This window comes from Zophobas morio, unplaced genomic scaffold, assembly GCF_036711695.1.
Source record: "Zophobas morio isolate AGI-343-1 ecotype UQ-CSIRO unplaced genomic scaffold, CSIRO_AGI_Zmor_V1 ptg000038l, whole genome shotgun sequence".
NCBI classification, from domain to species: domain Eukaryota; kingdom Metazoa; phylum Arthropoda; class Insecta; order Coleoptera; family Tenebrionidae; genus Zophobas; species Zophobas morio.
The window spans coordinates 3,885,920-3,907,881 of record NW_026972143.1 but is presented as its reverse complement, the minus strand read 5'-3'; the positions used below and the strand labels follow the sequence as shown (position 1 = coordinate 3,907,881).

The 21,962-nt window shown below is 36.5% G+C and overlaps 2 protein-coding genes across 3 annotated transcripts; one reads left to right on the top strand and one right to left on the bottom strand.

Moving 5' to 3' along the window:
* Positions 1–992: 992 nt before the first annotated feature.
* Positions 993–11,997, bottom strand: LOC135139896 (dynein axonemal intermediate chain 7-like). Of its 2 annotated transcripts, XM_064070259.1 has the most exons (14): positions 10,690–11,997; positions 10,325–10,640; positions 10,189–10,277; positions 9,656–10,132; positions 9,406–9,605; positions 9,184–9,350; positions 8,921–9,136; positions 3,522–3,686; positions 3,328–3,484; positions 3,071–3,286; positions 2,876–3,029; positions 2,503–2,826; positions 2,152–2,459; positions 993–2,095 (listed from the first exon to the last, which is right to left on the bottom strand). In XM_064070259.1, exons 1-13 carry the CDS (start codon positions 11,920–11,922, stop codon positions 2,322–2,324), a joined length of 3,852 nt encoding a protein of 1,283 aa, XP_063926329.1. In that variant the 5' UTR covers positions 11,923–11,997; the 3' UTR covers positions 993–2,095; positions 2,152–2,321. The 2 variants fall into 2 exon arrangements, with proteins under 2 accessions (XP_063926329.1, XP_063926331.1); XM_064070261.1 differs by lacking the exons at positions 993–2,095; positions 2,152–2,459; positions 2,503–2,826 and having other exon boundaries at positions 2,923–3,010.
* LOC135139897 (fatty acyl-CoA reductase 1-like) lies at positions 11,908–21,956 on the top strand. Its single transcript, XM_064070262.1, has 5 exons — positions 11,908–15,313; positions 15,358–15,865; positions 20,836–21,028; positions 21,147–21,398; positions 21,449–21,956. The coding sequence occupies exons 1-5, from the start codon at positions 15,116–15,118 to the stop codon at positions 21,837–21,839; spliced, it is 1,542 nt and encodes a 513-aa protein (XP_063926332.1). The 5' UTR covers positions 11,908–15,115; the 3' UTR covers positions 21,840–21,956.
* The last annotated feature ends 6 nt before the right edge of the window (positions 21,957–21,962 follow it).

Genomic DNA, 21,962 nt, shown 5'->3' with positions numbered 1-21,962 from the left:
TTCTTGAATCTTGAGAGAATTTGAAAGAATCTTGGGGATCTCTGGTGTCAGTCTTACTCTTGAAATAATTTACAAGAATCGGGAGGACCCCTAGTGGTTTCATTTTGAAAAAATTTGAAAGAATCTCGGGTACTGCTGAGGTCTTGTCTTTGAAAGAATTTAAAAGAATCTTGAGGGCTCCTTGTGTCTTATTTTAGACAGAATTTGGAAAATCTTCAACACCCCTGGTGTTTTGATTTTGAAAAATGTAGAAGGATCTCGAAGACCTGTGTGAATCTTGGGTACCGACCTCTAATGTCTTGTTTTTGAAAGAATTTGAAAGAATCTAGGGCGCATCTTATTTTTGACAAAATTTGAAAGCGTGTCTAGTCAGATCCCTGGTGTCTCATTTTTAAAAGAATCTTGGGTGCCGCTGGTGTCTTGTCTTTAAAAGAATTTAGAAGAATCTCGAGGTCCCCTTAGATTTTATTTTTGAAAGAATTTCCTTGTCTTGAATTTGAAAGATTTAAAAAAAAAATCCCCCAGCCACAAATGTTTTGTTTTAGATGAGAATCATTTTTATTTGTATTAATATCATTATATTATACATTCTGTCTAAATATGTTTAGATCAATGCTGATTACGGTGATGCTGACTTTCGTGAGATAACAAGTCATATTTTATCAGCCAGTTGTCCTTACTGGGGTATCATCTGTCAAATATTGGTCAACAGGTTAAGGTTAAGGGAAAGAGGTTTTAACACCCTGAAATAACGCAAATTACGAAAAAAGGGTACGTGCACATTCAAAGAGAGTTATTTAATTGTAATTTATGCGATATTATTGTTTAAAATTAATTAATTTATAAAATTTTTATTGACACTGGACAGTTGCGCGTGCGCACTACATTAATAACAGGACCGTATTTCCATTTTCCCTTGAATATACTTAAAACTGAAATTTTGTCAACTACAATAGCATTGTATTTAGAACTTAATAATCAAACGAATCAAATACTATATCTGTGCTAGTTTTATTGCAGAAAATTGTCAAACAAAGCAGACAATGACTTAATCTTATGAAACTACAGGACCGTAACGAATATTTTAAAACCTACTAGAGTTTTATCACAAAATATAAATAACAACATAAATAAACATCCCCTACTAGTTTAAAATGGATGATTACAACCATTAATTTTCGAATGACAGTCGTGCGGCGTCCCGATAATATCCACCCCCTCCCCTCTCAATTCCATAATCAAATTTTTCACATCCCCATGCCTCGCGTCCTTCTTCTTCACCTCCATCTTCCGCAACTTCGGAAAAACTTCCACCAACTCATGCGCACACACATTCATCAGAAAATTCGACGGAAGCCCTAAAACCTCCAAAGATACCAACCCTTGAAACTGCGCCAAATTAAAATCGACAAATTTATTATGATGCAATTCCAAAATTTTGAGTTTGTGCAGATGTTTAAAAGTACCAAGTTCAAAATGCCGCAACTTATTAAAATTGACGCTTAAAATCTCAAGGTCGGTTGTGTTATCAAAAGCATCGGCGTCGATTCGCTCCAAATGACAGCTCCTGATGGACAGTTCGTGCAGTTTTGTGCTATTTTTGAAAAACTCGCCGGTGAGGTGTTCAAATTTTTGGTTCTGTATGTGCAACCAGGTTAAGTTTTCCAAAATTTGGAACGCGTTTGGTGTGAGTGCGTGGTTGTTGGAGATGAGGGACAGCCAGTTGATGTGTGTAGAGGGGGCGAGAGTTTCTGCTGTCAAATTAGGGAATTTTTTGTTTTTGGTAATTGTCAGAAATACCAGTTGGGGGAAGTGGCCTAGAGTGAATGTGTCAATGCGGCTGTGGGAGACCACCAGGTACTTTAAGCTGTCTAAAGTAAGGTTCGAGAGGTCCAATGGGCCTGTGATATTCTTAAAAATAAGCTTTTCTACGTTGTGTGCAGGTATATGGGTTTCCCATCCCGAGGTCACGTGATGGTTTGAGCACGTCACTTGTGGCAGCTTGTGAGTGACGCTAAATTTACAAAAATCGTCGCACAGGGTTGCCACCACCAGTACTAAAATTGTTCCAACTGTAGCCCAATTCACACCCATCCTAAAATTTGTCACAAAATAAAATATAAACTATTGTCAAGCCACAACAGCACCTACTTGATTGTGGAACAAAATATCAACAACTAAACCAGAACGCACCACCAGAACACCGATAACAATTTATTTTAGTCGCATAAACACAGATCATACGTACATTGCATGACTCTCATGTGAAAAATTCGATAAAATCACTTAAGCAGGTCAAATGTCAAAAATCTTCGCAGTTGTTACGAAAAACTGACCACTCTCGTTGCCACCAGCAATTCGTAGCACGCAAAAACCAGCTTTTTGGGGGCTTTGGAGACTTTGTCCTTCAGCGCCATGCTGCATGTGCCCTTCATCAAATGAAACAAGTCTGGATAGAACTGGAAAAAAGAGTTACAACGTTTCGAGAGTGACAAGACACACCTTCATGCCCTCGATGCCTTCTTCGTTGAAGCTTTGACTCACTTCCGTACAGTCCACATAGATGGCGTTGAGCGGAGTCACGTGTAACATGAGGTGGTTCTTTTGTTTCGTTTTTTCAGGGTTGTATTCGCGCATTTGGAAAACCACACTGCGACGACCTACAGGCATATTCCAGCGCGACCACGCAAAGTTGAAACAAACACCTAACTGCGCCATATTGAAATAGAGATTTTTTTCCATTGGCCAGTGCTTTTCGCACGTGGTTTCAATATAGCAGAAAGCGTCAAACGCGGGAAAAACATCAACGCCAGCACTTTGCAGTACCTGCAACTTAAAACGTAGGTAACCCACTACCAACCTAACGACCCATTACCCTAATCAACTTAGGCAGCTCGTAGTACGTCCCTATAATATCTTGTAGTGCGTTATTCGGGCTATTTTGCAACTGCGACAACGCTATAAGCCCATCTTTAACATTAAACTCCACCATCAAAATCGCCGCGGTTATCTGCAGCGAAACCGTACCACTACAAACAAATTAAAATCCCCCAAACATCCACCGACTTACTTCGCCTCAGGCCGCATCTCCCATGCTTGGTACGGCAGGTTGGCATACCTGTACACCGCCAACCCAAAAATGGCGCCCTTCCTCGTCCTGAAACTCAGTTGCCCTTTCTCTTCGTTGTGCTTCAAATCGTGGACTTCCTGCTTCGACCAAACCCGTTGCTCGGCGTCCCAGAAGCACACCATTGGTAGTTCCAAGAAAATGACGTGCTCAGGCCACCTAAATTTCCGTCAGTGTTACCAATCGTTGCACATACTCACGTCAAAGTTACTAGAACTAGTTTCTCGAGTTCCTCCTCGTGTTTCTTCATTTCTTCCTCGATTTCTTCGGGGGGGCGGCGTACGTTGGGCTCGTGCACCGCGGGGAGGCTGTAGTCGAGGTACAAGTCGACGAGTTCGAGTTCCTTGGGGAGATATACTGGGAAAAATGAATTTGGGGGGTTCGTGGTACGTACGTGGTGTTAAGTTCATTTCTAGGGTGACGAAGTCCTGGGGTTGCGGGGGTTGGTGGACGAGATTTAGGTAGTAGACGCCGCCTATGATGCTGTATTTGCGGAGGTTGATGACGTCATCCGGGACGGTTTTGATTAGAGCGGAGCGAGTTTCTTTGTAGAGTTTCTCTGTAAAAGACTTTTTGTTCTTCAAAAATGAGTAGATGTATTTTTTTTAAATAAAAAAGAATGAGAACTTCGATAATTATGAAAATTGGAAAAAGGTGTATTGTTTTAGAACAAATTTGAAAGAAGAAATTGGGTTCCCCTTATGTTTGGTTTTTGAAAGAATTTGAAATAATTCGGGAGGCCTGGTGTTTTATTCTTGAAAAATTTGGAAGAATCTATTGTGTCGTGTTTTTTAATGAATTTGAAAGAACTTCCAAGAACCCTGGTGTCTTGCTTTTGAGAGAATTTGAAAAAGAATCTCGAAAACCTTTTGTGTGTTATTTTTGCAAAATCTGAAAGAATCTCGGGTATCCCTGGAGTCTTATTTTGAAAAGAATATGTAGGATTCTTGGATCCTCTTGTCTTTTACTTATTTATTTAAGAATTTAAAAGATATCCAGGGTTCCTATTATTTTGAAGAGTTTGAAAGAATTTCAGGTACTTACACTTGAAGTTTTGTTTTTGAAAGAATTTGAAGGAATCCAGAGGATGTCTGGTATCTTGTTTTTAAGACAATTCGAAAAAATCTCGGAAGCCTTTGTTTTATTTTTGAAAAAATTTGAATGTTGGGTAGCATTTTTGAAAGAATTTGAAAGAATTGGAGGATTTCTAGTATATTGTTTTGAAGAGAATTTGAAAGAATGTCGGAGGTGTCTGGTGTTTTATTTTTCAAAGAATTTGAAAGAACTGTAGGGATCCCTGGTGTCTTAATTTTGAAAGCATTTGAAGGAATTTCGAGAATTCCTGGAGTTTTATTTTTGAAGGAATTTGATAGAATTTTAGGGGCCATTACTATTTTATTTGTTAAAGGATTTCAAGCCATTTCAAGGATCCCTGGTGTCTTATTTTTGAAAGCATTTGAAGGAATTTCAAGGGTCTTGGTGTTTTATTTTTGAAATAGTTTGAAAGAACCTCAGGGGCCACTACTATTTTATTTTTTGAAGAGTTTGAAAGAATTTCCGGTGTTCCTTGTTTTTTGATTTTGAGAAAATTTGAAAGAATCTTGATAACCTTTGTGTCTCATTTTTTACAAAATCTGGAAGAATCTCGAATGCCCCTGGAGCCTTATTTTGGAAAGAATTTGTAGGAATCTCCGGTCCCCTTGTGTTTTATTTATTTATTTAAGAATTTGAAAGATCTCCAGGGTCCCTGGTGCTTGTTTGTAACTTATTATTTTCAAGAATTTGAAAGAATCTCAGGTAAGTACACTTGTCTTGTTTGTGAAAGAACTTGAAGGAAATCAGAGGATTTCTGGCACCTTGTTTTAAACAAAATTTAAAAGAATCTCGAGGATCAATGGTGTTTTGTTTCTGAAAGAATCTCGAGGACTCTTGGTGTTTTAGTTTTGAAAATTTTGAAAAAATCTCTAGTGTCATATTTTTTAATGAATTTGAAAGAATCTCGAAGAATCCTAGTGTCTTGGTTTTAAAAGAATCTTGTGGGATTGTTGCGTATTATTTGGAAAGAATTTGAAAGAATCTTAGGAACTCATGGTGTCCTGTTTTTGAGAGAATTTGAAAGTATTTCAGGTAACTTTGGAGTGTTGTTTTTGAAAGAATTTGAAGAAATACAGAGGACTCTTGGTATCCGGTTTTTAAGACAGTTTTAAAAAAATCTCTTGATGTGATTTGACCCTTTGTTCTATTTTTGAAAACATTTGAATGTTGAAAGAATTTCAAAGTAATTCAAGGATCCCTGGTGTTTTATTTTTGAAAGCATTTGAAGGAATCTTGGTGTTTTATTTTGGAAATAATTTGAAAGAACCTTACGGGCCCCTAGTATTTTATTTTTTGAAGAATTTGAAGGAATTTCCGGGGTTCCTTGTGTTTTGTTTTTGAGAGAAGTTGAGGATCCCCGTAGTTATTTAAAAAAAAATCTCGAGGGCCTCTTTTGTCCTGTTTATTTTTGAAAAATTTTGAAAGAATCTCTGCTACCCTTGGTGTTGTTTTTTAAAGAATCTCTGTGTTTTTGTGTCTCTATTATTTTTCAAAAATTTCGAATGAATCTCGCGTGCTACCGGAGATTGAAGAAATCTCAAGGACCTTCGTGTTTTATTTTTGGAAAAATTTGAAAGAATCTCTGGAACTCAAGGTGTTGTTTATCGTCTCGAGGATATTTTGTGTCTCAAGTGTCTCTTGTGACTCTGGGGAGTTTCATTTTTGAAAGGATTTGAAGGAATCTCGGGGACTCCAGGTGTCGTGTTTAAAAAAAAAATCGAAAAAATGTCAAAGATCCTCGGTGTCTTGTGTTTGAAAAAATCTCGAACACACTTTGTAGCTTATTTTTGGAAGAATTTAGAAAACCCTTGAAGTCCTATTTTTGAAAGAAATTGAAGGAATTTTGGGGACTCCTGGTATCTTCTTTTTGAGAAAAAATAAAAGAATCTCGGTGATCCCTAATATCTTGTTTTTGTGAAAAAATCTTGAGAATCCTTTCTGTCTTATTTTTGAAAGAATTGGAAAAAAACTCGAAGGCCTTTTGTACTTTATTTTTTAAAAGATTTGAAAGAATCTAGGTTACCCCTAAAGTCTTATTTTTGAAAGGAATTGAAGGAATTTGGGGACTCCTATTGGCTTGTTTTTGACAGAAAATGAAAGAATCTCGAGGATCCCAAGTATTTTGTTTTTTTGAAAGTATATCAGGGACCCTTTGTGTCTTATTTTTGTACTTTGAAAGAATTTCAGGAACCTCTTGTGTCTTAGTTTTTGCAAAATTTGAAAGAATCTCGAGGATTTTTTGCCTTATTTTTGAAAACATTTGAAAGAATCTCAGCTACCCCTAGAGTCTCATTTTGTGAAAAATTTGAAGAACTCTCAGGGACTTTTGGTGTCTTTTTTAAAGAATTTCAAAAAAAAATAGGTAACTCTGGATTAAAAGAATTTGAATGAATCTCCAGGAATCCTGGATTCTTATTCCTGAAAGAATTTGAAAGAATGTCTGGGATTCCTGGTGTTTAATTTTAGAGAGATTTTGAAAGAATCTAGAAGATACTTGGTGTTGTGTTTTTGAGAGATTCTCGAGGACCATTTCTGCTGATTAAAAAAAGAAAAATTGCAAGAAACTCAAGAGCCTTTTGTGTTTTATTATTGCAAAAGCTTGAAGGAATCTCGGGTACTACTGGAGTCTTATTTTTGAAAAGACTTGAAAGAATCTCGGGGAGTTCTGATGTCTTGTTTTAAGATAATTTAAAAGAATCTCAGGTGCCTCCGATGTTTTTAAAGAACTTAAAAGAATCTCAAGATCCTTGGTGTCTTGGTTTTGAAAGAATCTCGACGACTATTTGTGTTTTATTTTTGAAAAAATTTAAAAGAATCTCGGGTACCCCTGAAATCTTATTTTTTAAAGGAATTTCCGGAACTCTCTCGAGGGTTTCTGGTGTCTTGTTTTTGTGAAAGAATCTTGAGGAGCCTTTGCCTCCTATTTTTGAAAAAATTGAAAAGAAATTTGATGGTTTCTTGAGTTTTATTTTTTAAGATCTCCGGTACTACCGCAGTATTATTTTTGAAAGAATTTGAAGGAATCTCAAGGATTTCTGATGTTTTCTTTTTCTTCTTTTTGACAGAATTTGAAGGAATCTTGGAGATTCTTTTTGTGTTATTTTTGAAAAAAAATGAAAGAATTTCGGACACTACTAGAATCTCATTTTTGAAATAGTTTGAACGAATCTCAAGGACTCCTGGTGTCTTGTTATTAAAAGAATTTGAAAGAATCTCGAATGCCTCTGATCTCTAGTTTTTTTTAAGAATTTGAAAGAATCTCAAAGATCCTTGGTATCTTGTTTTTTGAAAAGCCGCAAGAACCATTTGTGTCTAATTTTTGAAAAAATTTGAAAGAATCTGAGGTATCCCTGCAGCCTTATTTTTGAAAAGATTTGAAGGAATCTCAAGGACTCCTGTTGCCCTTTTTTTGACAGAATTTGAAAGAATCTCGGATGCCTTCAGTGTGTTTTTTGTTTTTAAATTTGAAAGAATTTCAAGGATCCTTGGTGTCTTGTTTTGAGAAAATCTGGAGGACTCTTTGTGTCTTATTTTTGAAAAAAATTTAAAGGAATCTCAACAACCTTTTTTGCCTTATTTTTGAATAAATTGGAAAGAATCTCAAGGGCGTCTTGTGTTTTATTTTTGAAAACATTTAAAAGAATCTTGAAGGACTCTTGTTATTACCAAAAAAAATTGAAAGAATTTAGGGTACTCCTGGAGTCTTATTTTTGAAATGGTTTGAAGGAATCTCGAGGACTCCTGGTGTCTTGTTTTAGAGAGATTTAAATGGAATTTCGGGGACTCCTTGTGTTTTTAAAAGAAGTTGAAAGAAGTTGAAAATGTCTCTGATTTCTGGTGTTTTTTTAAGAATTTGAAAGAATCTCAAAGATCCTTGGTATCTTGTTCTTGAAAAGCCTTGTGTTTGATTTTTGAAAGGATTTGAAGGAGCATCAGGGACTCCCGGTGTCTTCTTTTTGACAGAATTTGAAGGAATTAAAGAATTTTGGGTACTACTAAGTCTAATTTTTTAAATTGTTTGAAGAAATTTCGAGGCTTTCTGGTATCTTGTTTTTGAAAGAATTTGATGGAATTTTTGGTACTCCTTGTGTTTTATTTTTAAAAGAATTTGAAAGAATCTTGAATGCCTCTGAACTCTGGTGTTTTTTTTAAGAATTTGGAAGAATCACGAATGTCACTGACCTCTGTGTTTTTTGATCTCAAAGATCCTTGGAGTTTTGTTTTTGAAAGAGCCTCAAGAACCTTTTGTGTTTGTTTTTTGAAAAGATTTGAAAGAATCTGGGGTATCCTTGCAGTCTTATTTTTTAAAGAAATTGAAGGAATTTCTGGGACTCCTGGTGTCTTCTTTTTGAGACAATTTGAAATAGTCTCTGAGGCCTCTGGTGTCTAATTTTTGAAAAAATTTAAGAGAATCTTTAGTACCCTTGGAATCTTGTTTTTGAAAGTATTTGAAGGAATCTTGAGGACTCCTAGTATCCTGTTTTTAAAAGAATTTGAAAGAGTAGCAAGGACTTCTATGGATCTATAGATGTGGAAGATTTTCAAAATGTTGCCCGTGGAGTTTTTTTAAAATTTATAGCATATGTATTTTTGACAGATGTAGTCTTATCGAAAAAGACTGTTTGAAATCGTCATTGCAATGTTCTTTGTCTGTTACACATAATCTTTGTAAAAATGTTAAATTTGACTTAAAAATACCTTCGTTGTTGATGACAAATTCGCTAGCTGTTGGTTCCAACTTCCTATACGGAACAGTAGGAATTTCTTGATCATCAGGAAATACTTCGTCTTTTACTTCCTCTGTCCCTTCCCCTTCGGCCCCTTCCTCGACTGTTGGGGGGGGCGGTCGGATCCTATTTTTGTATTTATAAAGCATTTTCTCCCTCCATTCTCTTCTCACCGCATCGTGCAAATCTAAAAACACGTTTAAGACTCAATTTAACGCAAAAGTTTTATTTTACCCATATCATAATGTTCTGGAATTGGAGGCTTGTCATACGTTTCACTGAGATCACTTAGATGGTCGTACTTGACATACAGTGCTCTAACTGCCATCTTTTCCCCGTCAATAGATGGGGGATACTGAACCTCCATTTTCATTTCGGGAAACTGGACTTCAATACGCGGCCTACAAGCAGAAAATGTACATATGTATAGGCAAATGGCTGCTGGAGGGAGGGTACTTGGGTGGTCGCCTCGGGTTCGGAAGAGGAGTGGGGAGTTGAATCCGCAGCCACAAACAAAGAGCGATATTGTCATCCTGATACTTATAATCGGCAGTGGGAATGTCAATTCTGTGTAGATTCTTCTCGATGTTTCTCAACAATCGGTAAGTGGCGACATCTAGACTTTTGGCTTGTTGTACTCGAAATAGTAACCTAACCTTTAATTCAAAAACTAGACAATCAAAATGCGCAAAATTAAAACTAGTACCCATTTCCAGTTCTCGACCTTGTCGCTATCGTTCGCCTTCGCCGTATCAATCAAGTCATCCAATTCTTCCAAAAGCTCTAGCACGTCCTCCGTTTTTCGCGCCGCCTCCTCCATGGACGTCTCCTGAATCGCGTTCTCCCATAGGTGCAAGAAAGTGTTCATCTGGTCGCACTTGCTGGGATTGGGTAACCGCCCACAGTTCACATAGAACTCCCAATCCGCTTGTATCTTCGCGGCCTCCCGCATATTGTTGACGTAGGCCACCAGGTCCTCGAACTGCTCGAACGCGCTCTCCAGCTGCTCCATTCGCAGTTGCTGCTCGAACCCCTCCTTTTTCTGCTTCTCAATCGCCGCTTTGCGCTCCTCCGCCAATCGGATGCGCTCGAGTTCGGCGGCCTTCGCCGCCGCCTCCTCAGCGCTGATTTTGGCCTTCTCGGCTTGTTCCGCCGCCAGTCGGAGCTTCTCCTTCTTCGACAGCTTTTTTTTCGGACCCTGAAATGTCACAATTCAGAAATTAAAAGCGGGCAAGTCACCTCGGGTTCCACTATCTTCTTCTTCTTCTTTTTTTTCTTCTTCTGTTTGATGGAGGCAGCTTTGATGCTTTCGGCAGTTTCTGCAAGATCTGCAAGAGAGAGTTAATTGTGGGAAAGGTTACAATGGTGTGGTGACCTTGTCCGCTAGCCGCTAGGGTGGCTAAGTATTTCATTCGGTTTATTTCTGCCAAGACGTCGTCTTCTGGTTCTGGTTCTTTTTCCTCTTTTTCTTTTCCTTTTTTTCCTTTTCCTTTCTTCTTTTCCTTCTTGGGTTCACCTTCTTCGCCTTCCGCTTCAGCGGGTTCTTTTTTCTTTTGTCCTTTCTTACCTTTTTTGCCTTTACCCTTTTTTGTTTTGACCGCTCCGGTCGAGCTGATCCTTTTGTCGACTGCAGATGTTTCAGATTCCTCTGAGGACTCAGTACTACTTGACTCAGCGAGCGTCCACGTTGACTAATAAAAATCTAATTAAGAACGAGTTAATCAGCTACAGATAATTTACTGATTGTCTTCCCATCGAGGACATCCTTCTGAGTTCATCCATTTCTGCAGCATGCATAGACAACCGACTCATCAACTGGTCCAAGTTTGATTGAGATCTCTTGAGTTTCTTTATAATGCTATCTGATTTAGATACTCCCTTTTTTAACTTAATCGACGATTCTTTTTTAAGTGTTTTGATTTTTACTTCCTTCTCAGCGCCTTCCTTTACCGTTTCTCCTTTCTTTTGTTTTCCTTTCTTCTTTTTTTGCTTTCCCGCAATACCTTGATCACTTTCTGCTACTTTTCCTACGTCTTCGGTTGAAGAAGACGTCTTTTTCACTTTCTTTTCTTTCTTCTTCTTACCTTTTTTCTTTATTCCCGTTTTCAATCCCTCAACGCCTATCTTCATTTCTGATATAGTAACACTTTTCTTGCTCTCTCTTTTCGCCAGCTCTTCTTTCAAATCTTCACTTTTCGTCACTTCGACAGACTTAGAAGGAACTGTTTTTACTGCAGAAGATGAACCAACGATATCTACGGATTTAGAAAAAGCAAGTTTTACCGCAGAAGACGAAGCATCTTTGTCTATTGATTTAGAAGAAACAGACTTTGCCTTGAGAAAACTGCCAGACGCGTCTTCGAGAGTTTTTTCTTGAGACGGTAGTGGGCCTTCTTCTTTTTCAGCCTCTGCCGATTTCTTCTTTTTGTCCTTCTTTTTATCTTTCTCGCCAGGCTCAGAAGCGGGTTCCTTCTTCCCTTTATCTTTCTTTTTGCTTGCTTTATCGCCTTTTTTATCCTCTTTTGTCTCCATTTCCTTTTTGTCTGCTTCTTCTGCATCATTTGCATTCTCTTCACCAGCTCCACCCGCTTCTGGTTGAATTTCCTCGCTTGCTTTATCTTTCTTCTTGCTTGCTTTTTCTTCTTTTTTATCCCCTTTCTTCTTTTTTCCCTTTTTGTCTGGCTTGGGTGCGTCGTCCGGAACGGGTTTCACAGTTTCGGCTGCTTCTGGTTGGATTTCCTCTGTGTCTTTTTCCTCTTTTGCTTCTTCTTTTTTGACTTGGGTTTCACTGGCTTCGAGCGTTAACCTAGAACCAGACCGAGATCCTTTTTTTTTCTTACGGACTGATTTCTCCTCTTCTGTAGCTGGTCCTTCTGGAGGCTGTTCTTTTGGTTCTTCGGTTCCTTTGTTCGGCTCTTCTTTAGATTCTGGATTTTCATCTTTCCCAGGCGACTCATTACCCTCCTCAACCATGCTTAAGTTTTTTGTACAAGAATTTACGAAACAAAATGACCAACAATTTTGCTGTCAAATTTTAGCTGTCAAAGCATTTCGTGAAAGTAGTGTTTCTATGGTTGTTATGTAGAACAGGTGAGTAGTTTCAAAGAAGAAAGTTGAAGACCGTAGATTTAAAAGAGTACACAATAAACAACAAAAGAAGGGGTTTTAGAAGGACTATATCGAGGAATGAGAAAAAATGGAGGAATTTTGATTTCATTACCAGTTCAAGGTGAAGAAAGCCAATGTTACGTGAATTTTAAAAAAGATTTTTACTGCAGAAGCTAGGTAATCATCTAAGACCAAAACTGTAGCGCTTCCTACAAGATGTAACTACTGAAGATTGAGTCTAGAAGATTTGGGACGATACTTAAGGAAGAATAAGACACGATACAATTCTAGAAGAAGTAAATCCATATGACAATGGGTTTAAAATACTGGAGAAGAATCAACAGAAGAAGGGTTTCTAGAAGGATCAAACTTGGGAAGACGAAGAAATACAGGAATTTTGATGTCATTAAGGGTGCAGAAAGTAAATGCTCACGTGAATTAAAAAATGTTATAAAAAACATTCGGAAATGGGAAAGAACACAGAAATTTCAACTTAACGCGAAATTAGAACTGAAGAAGGAAGTTAGATGATTTGTATTCGAGAAGCTTTTGGAAGAGCAAGACTCTTAAATAAGAAGAACCAAAAGATCTTTACTACCTGAACAAGAAAATCATCTAAGATTAAAACAGTAGTGCCTCATACAAGATTTAACTATTGAAGATTAAGTCTAGACGATTTGCGACGACGCTTAAGGAAGAATAAGACAAGACACAATTTTAGAAGAAGTAAATCCGTATGACCGTGGGTTTAAAATACTGGAGAAGAATCAACAGAACAAGGGTTTCTAGAAGGACCAAACTTGAGAAGATGACGAAATACAGGAATTTTGATATCATTAAGGGCGAAGAAAGTAAATGCTCACGTGAATTAAAAAATGTTGTAAAAAACATTCGGAAATGGGAAAGAACACAGAAATTTTAACTTAACACCAAATTAGAAATGAAGAAAGAAGTTAGATGATTTGTATTCGAGAAGCTTTTGGAAGAGCAATACTTTTAAATAAGAAGAACCAAAAGATCTTTACTACCTGAACAAGAAAATCATCTAAGATTAAAACAGTAGCGCTTCATACAAGATTTAACTATTGAAGATTTTAAGTCTAGACGATTTGCGACGACGCTTAAGGAAGAATAAGACAAGACACAATTTTAGAAGAAGTAAATCCGTATGACCGTGGGTTTAAAATACTGAAGAAGAATCAACAGAAGAAGGGTTTCTAGAAGGATCAAACTTGGGAAAATGAAAAAATACAAGAATTTTGATATCACTAAGGTTGAAGAAAGTAAATGCTCACGTGAATTAAAAAATGTTGTAAAAAACATTCGGAAATGGGAAAGAACACAGAAATTTCAACTTAACACGAAATTAGAAATGAAGAAAGAAGTTAGATGATTTGTTTTCGAGAAGCTTTTGGAAGAGCAATACTTTTAAATAAGAAGAACCAAAAGATCTTTACTATCTGAACAAGAAAATCATCTGAGATTAAAACAGTAGTGCTTCATATAAAATTTAATTATTGAAGATTAAGTCTAGACGATTTGTAACGACGCTTTAGGAAGAATAAGATAAGACAAGTGCTTCATATAAGATTTAACTATTGAAGATTAAGTCTAGACGATTTGTAACGACCTTTAGGAAGAATAAGATAAGACACAATTTTCGAAGAAGTAAATCCGTATGACCGTGGGTTTAAAATACTGGAGAAGAATCAACAGAAGAAGGGTTTCTAGAAATACCAAACTTGAGAAGACGACGAAATACAGGAATTTTGATATCATTAAGGGTGAAGAAAGTAAATGCTCACGTGAATTAAAAAATATTGCAAAAAACATTCGGAAATGGGAAAGAACACAGAAATTTCAACTTAACACGAAATTAGAAATGAAGAAAGAAGTTAGATGATTTGTATTCGAGAAGCTTTTGGAAGAGCAACACTCTTAAATAAGAAGAACCAAAAGATCTTTACTACCTGAACGAGAAAATCATATAAGATTAAAACAGTATTGCCTCAACCAAGATTTAATTATTGAAGATTAAGTCTAGACGATTTGCGACGACGCTTAAGGAAGAATAAGACAAGACACAATTTTAGAAGAAGTAAATCCGTATGACCGTGGGTTTAAAATACTGGAGAAGAATGAACAGAAGAAGGGTTTCTAGAAGGATCAAACTTGGGAAGACGAAGAAATACAGGAATTTTGATATCATTAAAGTTGAAGAAAGTAAATGCTCACGTGAATTAAAAAATGTTGTAAAAACATTCGGAAATAGGAAAGAACACAGAAATTTCAACTTAACGCGAAATTAGAACTGAAAAAGGAAGTTAGATGATTTGTATTCCAGAAGCTTTTGGAAGAGCAATACTCTTAAATAAGAAGAACCAAAAGATTTTTACTGCTTGGGAAAACTGAAGTTCAACAAGGATTATACTTGGGAACGAGAGGAAACAGAGAAATTTTGATTTGATTGCTGGATCAAGGTTGAAGAAAGCAAATGCTCACGTGGATTCAACAATGTTCTAAGAAATGGATTTGGAAATGGGAAAAACCAGACCTTCAACGCGAAATTTTAACTGAAGAAAGACCAAAGATTTTTATTGTTTGGGCAAACACCGGAAGTTAAGAATGAAATTAAACAGTCAAATTTCATTACGATTTTAGAATACTCCCGTTGGGTTAGACAAAAATGAAGTGTCAGTAGACATTAAATCTAACGGGAAAAATTTTACAAAAATTCAAGCAAAAAATTATATCTAACGGGAAAATTTTTACATAAATTCAAGCAAAAAATATGAACGTATTTAAAGTTCGCGACAGCGAAAATGTATTTCATGTTATACAACAAGTACAAAGCCACTTGAACTTAACGCCTCATTATGTACGACTTGACGAACAATAATGACAATATAATTAACATATCCGCTCCTAATAAGTGCCCTTTCTTAAGTCCGTTGCCATATCCTCATTGTATGAAAATGACCACTCCAATATATTCAAACCACATCAGTCACACACAGCAACTCAAACACCGTCTACCTGAACCACCAACAACTCCACGATGACCGACCTGCCGTCGATCCCCGAATTCTACCGCAACAAAACCGTCTTCATAACCGGCGGAAGCGGTTTCATTGGAAAAGTCCTCATCGAAAAGCTGCTTCGCTCGTGTCCGGACCTAAAGACCATCTACTTGCTCATGCGAGAAAAAAAGGGCCGATCTCCTGAAGAAAGAATCAAAACCTTCACCGATCTACCGGTAAGTGTTTGCCTTGTGCACTTCTTCGTCTAACGTTTGTCTAGCTTTTCGACGTGCTCAAGTCGCAAAACCCGGACTCTATAGCCAAAATCAAGAGCGTCGTTGGGGATGTTCGCGAGTTGGGTTTAGGGTTGAGTCTTCAAGAACAGCAACTATTGATTGATGAAGTCAATGTTATCTTCCATATTGCTGCGTCTGTGCGCTTCGACGACAGTTTAACGGATGCTGTGATTATGAACACGAGGGGAACTAGGGAGGTTGTAAAATTAGCGCTGGAAATGAAGAACTTGGATGTTTTGCTTCATACGTCGACGACGTATTGTAATACTAATCATCAGGTGGTTGAGGAGAAGTTGTATCCGGCGCATGCTGACTGGGAGAAGACTATTGAGATAGCTGAGAGTATGGATAAACATGTCATGAATGTGTTGACTCAGAAGTATATAGATCCTCTGCCAAACACCTATACTTTTACTAAGTCTCTAGCTGAGCACGTTGTGCATGATATGTCCAGTGGGAAAATTCCGACTGTTATCTACAGACCGTCTATTGGTGAGTAGAGTTTGCATTTTTGGTCTTTATTGTGGAGTATTGATAAAATTGGGGGAACCGGTTATGGGGTCACTAATGAGGATATAAATACGTGTAGTTCAAAGGTTGTACTGGGTTTTATGTAAATCATATTTTATGCATTGTCTTCGTCTTTTAATATTCAGTGCTAATGTCGACAGGCAATTCTAAGTTTACTCATTGTAAAAGTTCTTTATGACATTTCTTAAAAAAATTTATTTCATTTTTTATGAATTTAATTCACGGATTGAAAAGAGTTTGGACTGACTAATAAGTTTAAATCGGTGTCTTAGAATTTATTTGAGTACTTCTGATTTCAAATATCATTTTTATAGGGATAAGCAGATATGACATTTTTACCAATATCGTGGATAGTAATTTGGGCTTAAAATACGTCAGGCATCGATACTTAGTGGTTTTTTATCAAGACTAAAATCGCGAATGTTCCACTTTCGACATTACTTCCAGTAGATTACCTTAAATGAAGCTGTGTCTATATTTTAAAATGACTTGTTTACGCCTCGTTTAACTTAAGGTTCCGCCTCATAATTGCAAAATCCATATTTTCTATGCTTTCTGTTTCTTGTTGTGAAAAGATGGCTATGATATTAAGGAAAAAAGGCAAAATATAAGCCCCGCCCACCCACCCTATCTCAGTTCTGATGATTTTTTTTATTAATCTTATTTTTTTACTAGAAATTACCATGTGAAATATGTTCTTAAATAATCGTGTTATACAAAGAAAATTTCATGTATTAATTAAAAAAGAAAACCAAAAGAGAAGCCCCGCCCATCCATCCCGATCTCAGTTGCGATGAATCTTTCATTCGTTATTAGATCGATTGGCAAAATTGATATTTCCATATACAAATTTACCATTTTAGACATGTTTTAAGTTTCTTGTTGTCGAAATAAGTCTACACGTATTAAGAAAAAAAGGCATAATGTAGCCCCGCCCACCCGCCCTATCTCAATTGTGATGATCATGTTTTTGAGTGTCGTGTTGTTCAAAGAATACTATGTATATTAAGAAAAACTTAAAGCCAAATATTAAGCCCCACCCATAACTGCCCCGATCTAAATAGTGATGAAGTTTTCATTCGTTGGCAGACCTAGAGGCGGAGCCTAATTGCAAAATCCATATTTCCCTACAAAAAGTTACCATTTTAAACATGTTTTAAGTTTGTAAGAATAAAAAAATCGCCACAGATGAGACGGGGTGGGTGGGTGGGCGGGGTTTATATTTTGCCTTTTTTTAATATATTTAGTATTCTTTGAACAACACGATACTCAAAAACATGTTTTTAATTTCTTGTAAAGAAATAAGAATTTTGCAGATAAGCTCCGCCCCCTTGGTTTACGACGAATAAAAAAAATCATCACAATTGAGATAGGGCGGGTGGGCGGGCCTACATTATGCATTTTTCTTTTAATATTTGTAGACTTCTTTTCACAACGTGAAACTTAAAACATGTTTAAAATGGAAAATTTGTATAAGGAAATATCGATTTTGCAATTAGGCTCCGCCTCATAATTGCGAAATCCATATTTCCTTGCAAAAATGTACTACTTATTTGGACCATGTTTTAAGTTTCTTCTTGTGAAAAGATGGCTATGATATTAAGAAAAAAGCCAAAATAGAAGCCCCGCCCACCCACTCTATCTCAATTCTGATGAATTTTTTTTATTCATCGTAAGCCGAAGGGTGGAGCTTAATTGTAAAATCGATATTTCTCTATACAAATTTGCCATTTTAAGACCCGATTTATAGAAAGCGAAGTTAAAGTTAATTCGCGATTAACTTTTAATTGAGGTCCGTTGCGAGGCAACGCGCATATTTTAACCAATCATGGGCTCATATTCCACATTTTAATTCTCTGTTAAACTAATCGAGGATTAAATATTTAACTCGCTGTTCTATAAACCGGCCCTAAATGTTTTAAGTTTCCGGTTGTGAAATGATGACTACACATAATTAAGACAAAAAGGCAAAATATAAGCCCCGCCCACCCACCCTATCTCAATTCTGATGATTTTTTTTTATTCGTCGTAAACCGCGGGGTGGAGCTTAATTGTAAAATCCTTATTTTTCTACGAGAAATTACCTTATCAAATATGTTTTCAAGTAATCGTGTTATACAAAGAAAACGAATGTACTAATTAAAAAAAGAAAACCAAAAGGGAAGCCCCACCCATCCGTCTCGATCTCAATCGTGATGAATTTTCATATTTCCCTAAACAATCTTTTATTTACATCGACTTTAACATTACAGACGTGCATTTGTTTTATGCGCTGATTAGGTTCCGCGAATGTGGAATAGACATGTTTATAATCAACCAATTGTGAATTCCACCGTCAAAAATTAAAATAAAACGCAATGTTTTATATAATAAGAGGAAGTCGAAGCAATAAAAATTTCTAGATGACCATCTGTTTTGTTTACAGTTTCTCTGTTTTGACTCTCACGTATGCTGTTACGCTTGTCATCTTAAATTAAGAATGTTTATACATAAACGATTTTCAGTTGCCTCTCATATTACACACCGGCGCCGTATACCTGAGTAAATTGTTTCGTTATTTTATTGATTATAACAAATCAATATTCAAAACGACCCAATTCATTTTCCCGAAAATTTGTGAACACAATAATTTTATTCTTAGTATTACACTACATCTATCCCAACTGATATACGTGTCCTTGCAAAAATGTTGATGACGTCATCGCAATTTTTTTTTAAATTCCCACTACAAAAATGTAATGAGAAAAAAAAACACAATAGGCATGCAGTCGTCAAGTTTCCGACAGCGAGGGAAGTACTGTCTAAACTCTTTAGACCAATTTTTAATTAAAAAGTAGTGTCAACAGACTCTGTAATTTTTGGTCACGTGGTAGATTAGTCTCAAGGAAGCGTCACCTTCTTATTAAAATAAAAATATAGTGACAGATTCTAAAAACTACTTGCAATTGTACACCTTGTATAATTTTTTTAAAAAGAAACGGTAAAAGAAGACACACCTGAATTGTACCGGGTGACTATTAATGACTGAAGCAAATTTTTGGGTTGGCAATTCTGAATTATTAGCAGCACTGTTAACATGTCAGTTGTCAATTTTGACATGAGCGCACCTAAAAACGAATGACGAGATGGCAACTATTAAATTGGTGCCCAAAATTTCAATTTGACATTAGGTATACCATCATCAAAGTTTAAATATGTTGCCAAGCTGACAAAAAAACACGAACATTAATAGTTACTTGGCATAAATTTCCATAAAAGGATTGCAAAGATAATTAAAAAAAAGTTCAATCTGTAATCACTTTTAAGTTGAAATCAATGACTTAAATAGTAAATACTTGAAATTCAATGATCAAATTATATGTTATTCCAAAGTAAAAAATTCATCTTCGAAAACACGATTGGCAACGTTGTTAGAGTCATTTATTCTAGTGTGAAGTAATTTCATTTTCTTTGACAGTTTCTTTTCATTTTTAAACTTCAAATTGACAATCCGTGACAACTTTGTAGTACCAATCTTAGAATAATTAAACTATACAGGGTGTCTCAGAAATAAGTACATTAATTTTAACCAGTAACAGAACTCGTGAAACGGAACAACTTTTTTATCTAGCATTTTTTCGAAAACTCAAGTCGAATTTCGAATTTTCCCACCCATATATTCACGAGCCGTCTATGTTCACCTTAAATAATAACTTAAATAAAAGCAACACTACAACAATGAAGAAGGTACCGTAGCAACCGTTTTGACACTGACAATCATTTTTATGTCAATGTTTTTATTAAACGTTATGTCTCTTTAAAGTTTGTTTGGCACAGATTTCTAATTTATAGACGAAATGTGTTGAAATGGCTTTGTTTTCAAATCTGGAATGCACCGATATCGTTTTAACGTACGGTGAAGCTGCGGGAAACGGCACTCGCGCCCAACGAATTTTTTCAGAAAACCTCCCAAATCGTCTGCCAAATGTGCGCAGTTTTAAGAACGTTGCAGTATTTTCGAGAGTACGGATCTTTTAAACCGACACCTCAGAATCGGGGTAAGTTACGTACTAATAGAATTACTAATATTGAAGAGGCTGTTTTGAAGAGTGTCGAAGCTCGACGGGCACTAGCACGTATCACCGCCTAGTGTGATGTATCGGAGGGTAGTATTTGGAGGATACTCAGAGAACAAATGTACCCCGTTCAGGACCAGAAAGTTCAGTTATTGAAACTAACAGACTTACCACGTAGGCAAAACTTTTGTGAGTGGGTTAATAGAAAAATAAACGAACAAGCAAATTTTGTATCTCTTATACCATCAACTGATGAGGTCGGTTACACGAGGGAAGGTGTTCAACACCCACATTTGGGCCGATGAAATTCCGTACGCCATTAGGGAGCAGGATTTTCAATGTCTCTCTAAATGTTTGTCACATTGACAAGATTAGGAAAATACGTATCCTAGTAACTGTTTTTGACCATAAATTATTAATTATAATGATCTGACTGAGGATCCATGGGCGGGTAACCTTGATTGGGGTATAACTTTAACAATTTTTAACTTGATAATTAAAAAGTTCTTGACAAAATTCTACTAAAAAAAGTTGTTGAGTTCAATGAGCTCTATAACTGATTAAAATTAATGTACTTATTTCTGAGACACCCTGTATAATCACCCCTATGAGTTTTTTGTGGTTGACAGTGACATTTATTTTAAATTAAAATAACTCAGTCTTTTTTGATCACGTCGATCAAATGTCCACCAAAAAGACCTAAAGTAAGTATTTTTTATTTATAGTACCTACTTCAACACCAAAAACTTTCGCTGTGTGTTAGTTCTAACGTCACCTTCACACTGTAGTACAGTTAACATGTTAAGAGAGCGGCTCATTCTAGCTTCGAAATAATCGACAACAATTTTAATTTTAAAAATTATAATTTTATTTCAGTGGTTTCTACAGCCTTTGAACCTATGCAAGGCTGGATCGACAATTTCAACGGCCCCATAGGTCTCCTTGCAGCCTGCGGCAAAGGAATAGTTCGAACAGTGTACAGTGACCCTTCCATCACATCCGACTACGTCCCTGTCGATTTAACAATCAAAGCCATGATCATATCCTCATGGAAACAAGCAACATATAAGTATACCTGATTTAATTCAATACGCTGACGTTTGTAAATGTGACAACGCTGCACTACACACAAACTTCAGTTTATAAAACCACAAAACCCAAATTTCACTCACCATGATTCTTTCCAGAGACCCAACCCAACGTCTCACACCATCTTTCTACAACGGTAGCAACTGCAACGTCCAGAACGTCACTCTAGCCCAAGTGGTTGATCTAGGCAGGGAAATATGCGATGAAGTCCCTGTTAGTCAAGCCTTATGGTACCCCAACACCTCAGTGACCAAGTGCTACTACAACTTTATCTTCAAAGTAATAGTCTTCCATTTCCTGCCGGCTGTATTGATCGATGGCTTGCTCAAACTGGCTGGAAAAAAACCCATGTGAGTAGGTATTTCCACGGTGGGGGATTTGTTTGATCGATGGTTTCTAGGCTGACGAAAATCCAGAGGCGGATTTTCCTTGCCAATATGGCCATTTCGTACTTTTCTTTGCACGAGTGGAAGTTCGTTAACGACAAGTGTTTAAATCTGAAGAACGAATTGGTCCCGGGCGACGTTGCCGATTTTTCCTATAGAGAAGACGAAATTGGCGTTTATGATTTTTTTAGAAACGGGGCTATAGGGGCTAAAAAGTATCTTTTGAAGGAGAATTCAGATCTGGAGAAGGACAGGCAACACTTGAGGAAGATGTTGATTGTGGCGTATATTGCTAGTTTCTTGTGGTATTCTGCCTTGGTGTGGCTTGTATTTTTCAAATTAGATATTGTTTCTTTTTTGGTTAACAAATACAACGATGTGATTTTGTACTTTACGACGGATTGAACTAATTGAACTATAGCTGTTATTTTTGGTATTGTCGATATTTGGTTTGTTTGGTATATAATATTAGGTTTTTTCACGTTTATAATATAAATAAATAAGTTTTACTAAATATTGAAATATATT

Bases quoted from the DNA above. Each gene is read 5' to 3' on its own strand.
- LOC135139896 (XM_064070259.1), bottom strand. From the start codon at position 11,922: ATGGTTGAGGAGGGTAATGAGTCGCCTGGGAAAGATGAAAATCCAGAA. The intron at 10,641-10,689 runs GTAAATTATCTG...GATTTTTATTAG, and splicing joins CCTCGATGGGAAGACAATCA to TCAACGTGGACGCTCGCTGA. The intron at 2,460-2,502 runs GTGTGTCTTGTC...TCTTTTTTCCAG, and splicing joins AAGGCATCGAGGGCATGAAG to TTCTATCCAGACTTGTTTCA.
- LOC135139897 (XM_064070262.1), top strand. From the start codon at position 15,116: ATGACCGACCTGCCGTCGATCCCCGAATTCTACCGCAACAAAACCGTC. The intron at 15,314-15,357 runs GTAAGTGTTTGC...ACGTTTGTCTAG, and splicing joins AAACCTTCACCGATCTACCG to CTTTTCGACGTGCTCAAGTC. The intron at 21,029-21,146 runs GTATACCTGATT...GATTCTTTCCAG, and splicing joins TGGAAACAAGCAACATATAA to AGACCCAACCCAACGTCTCA.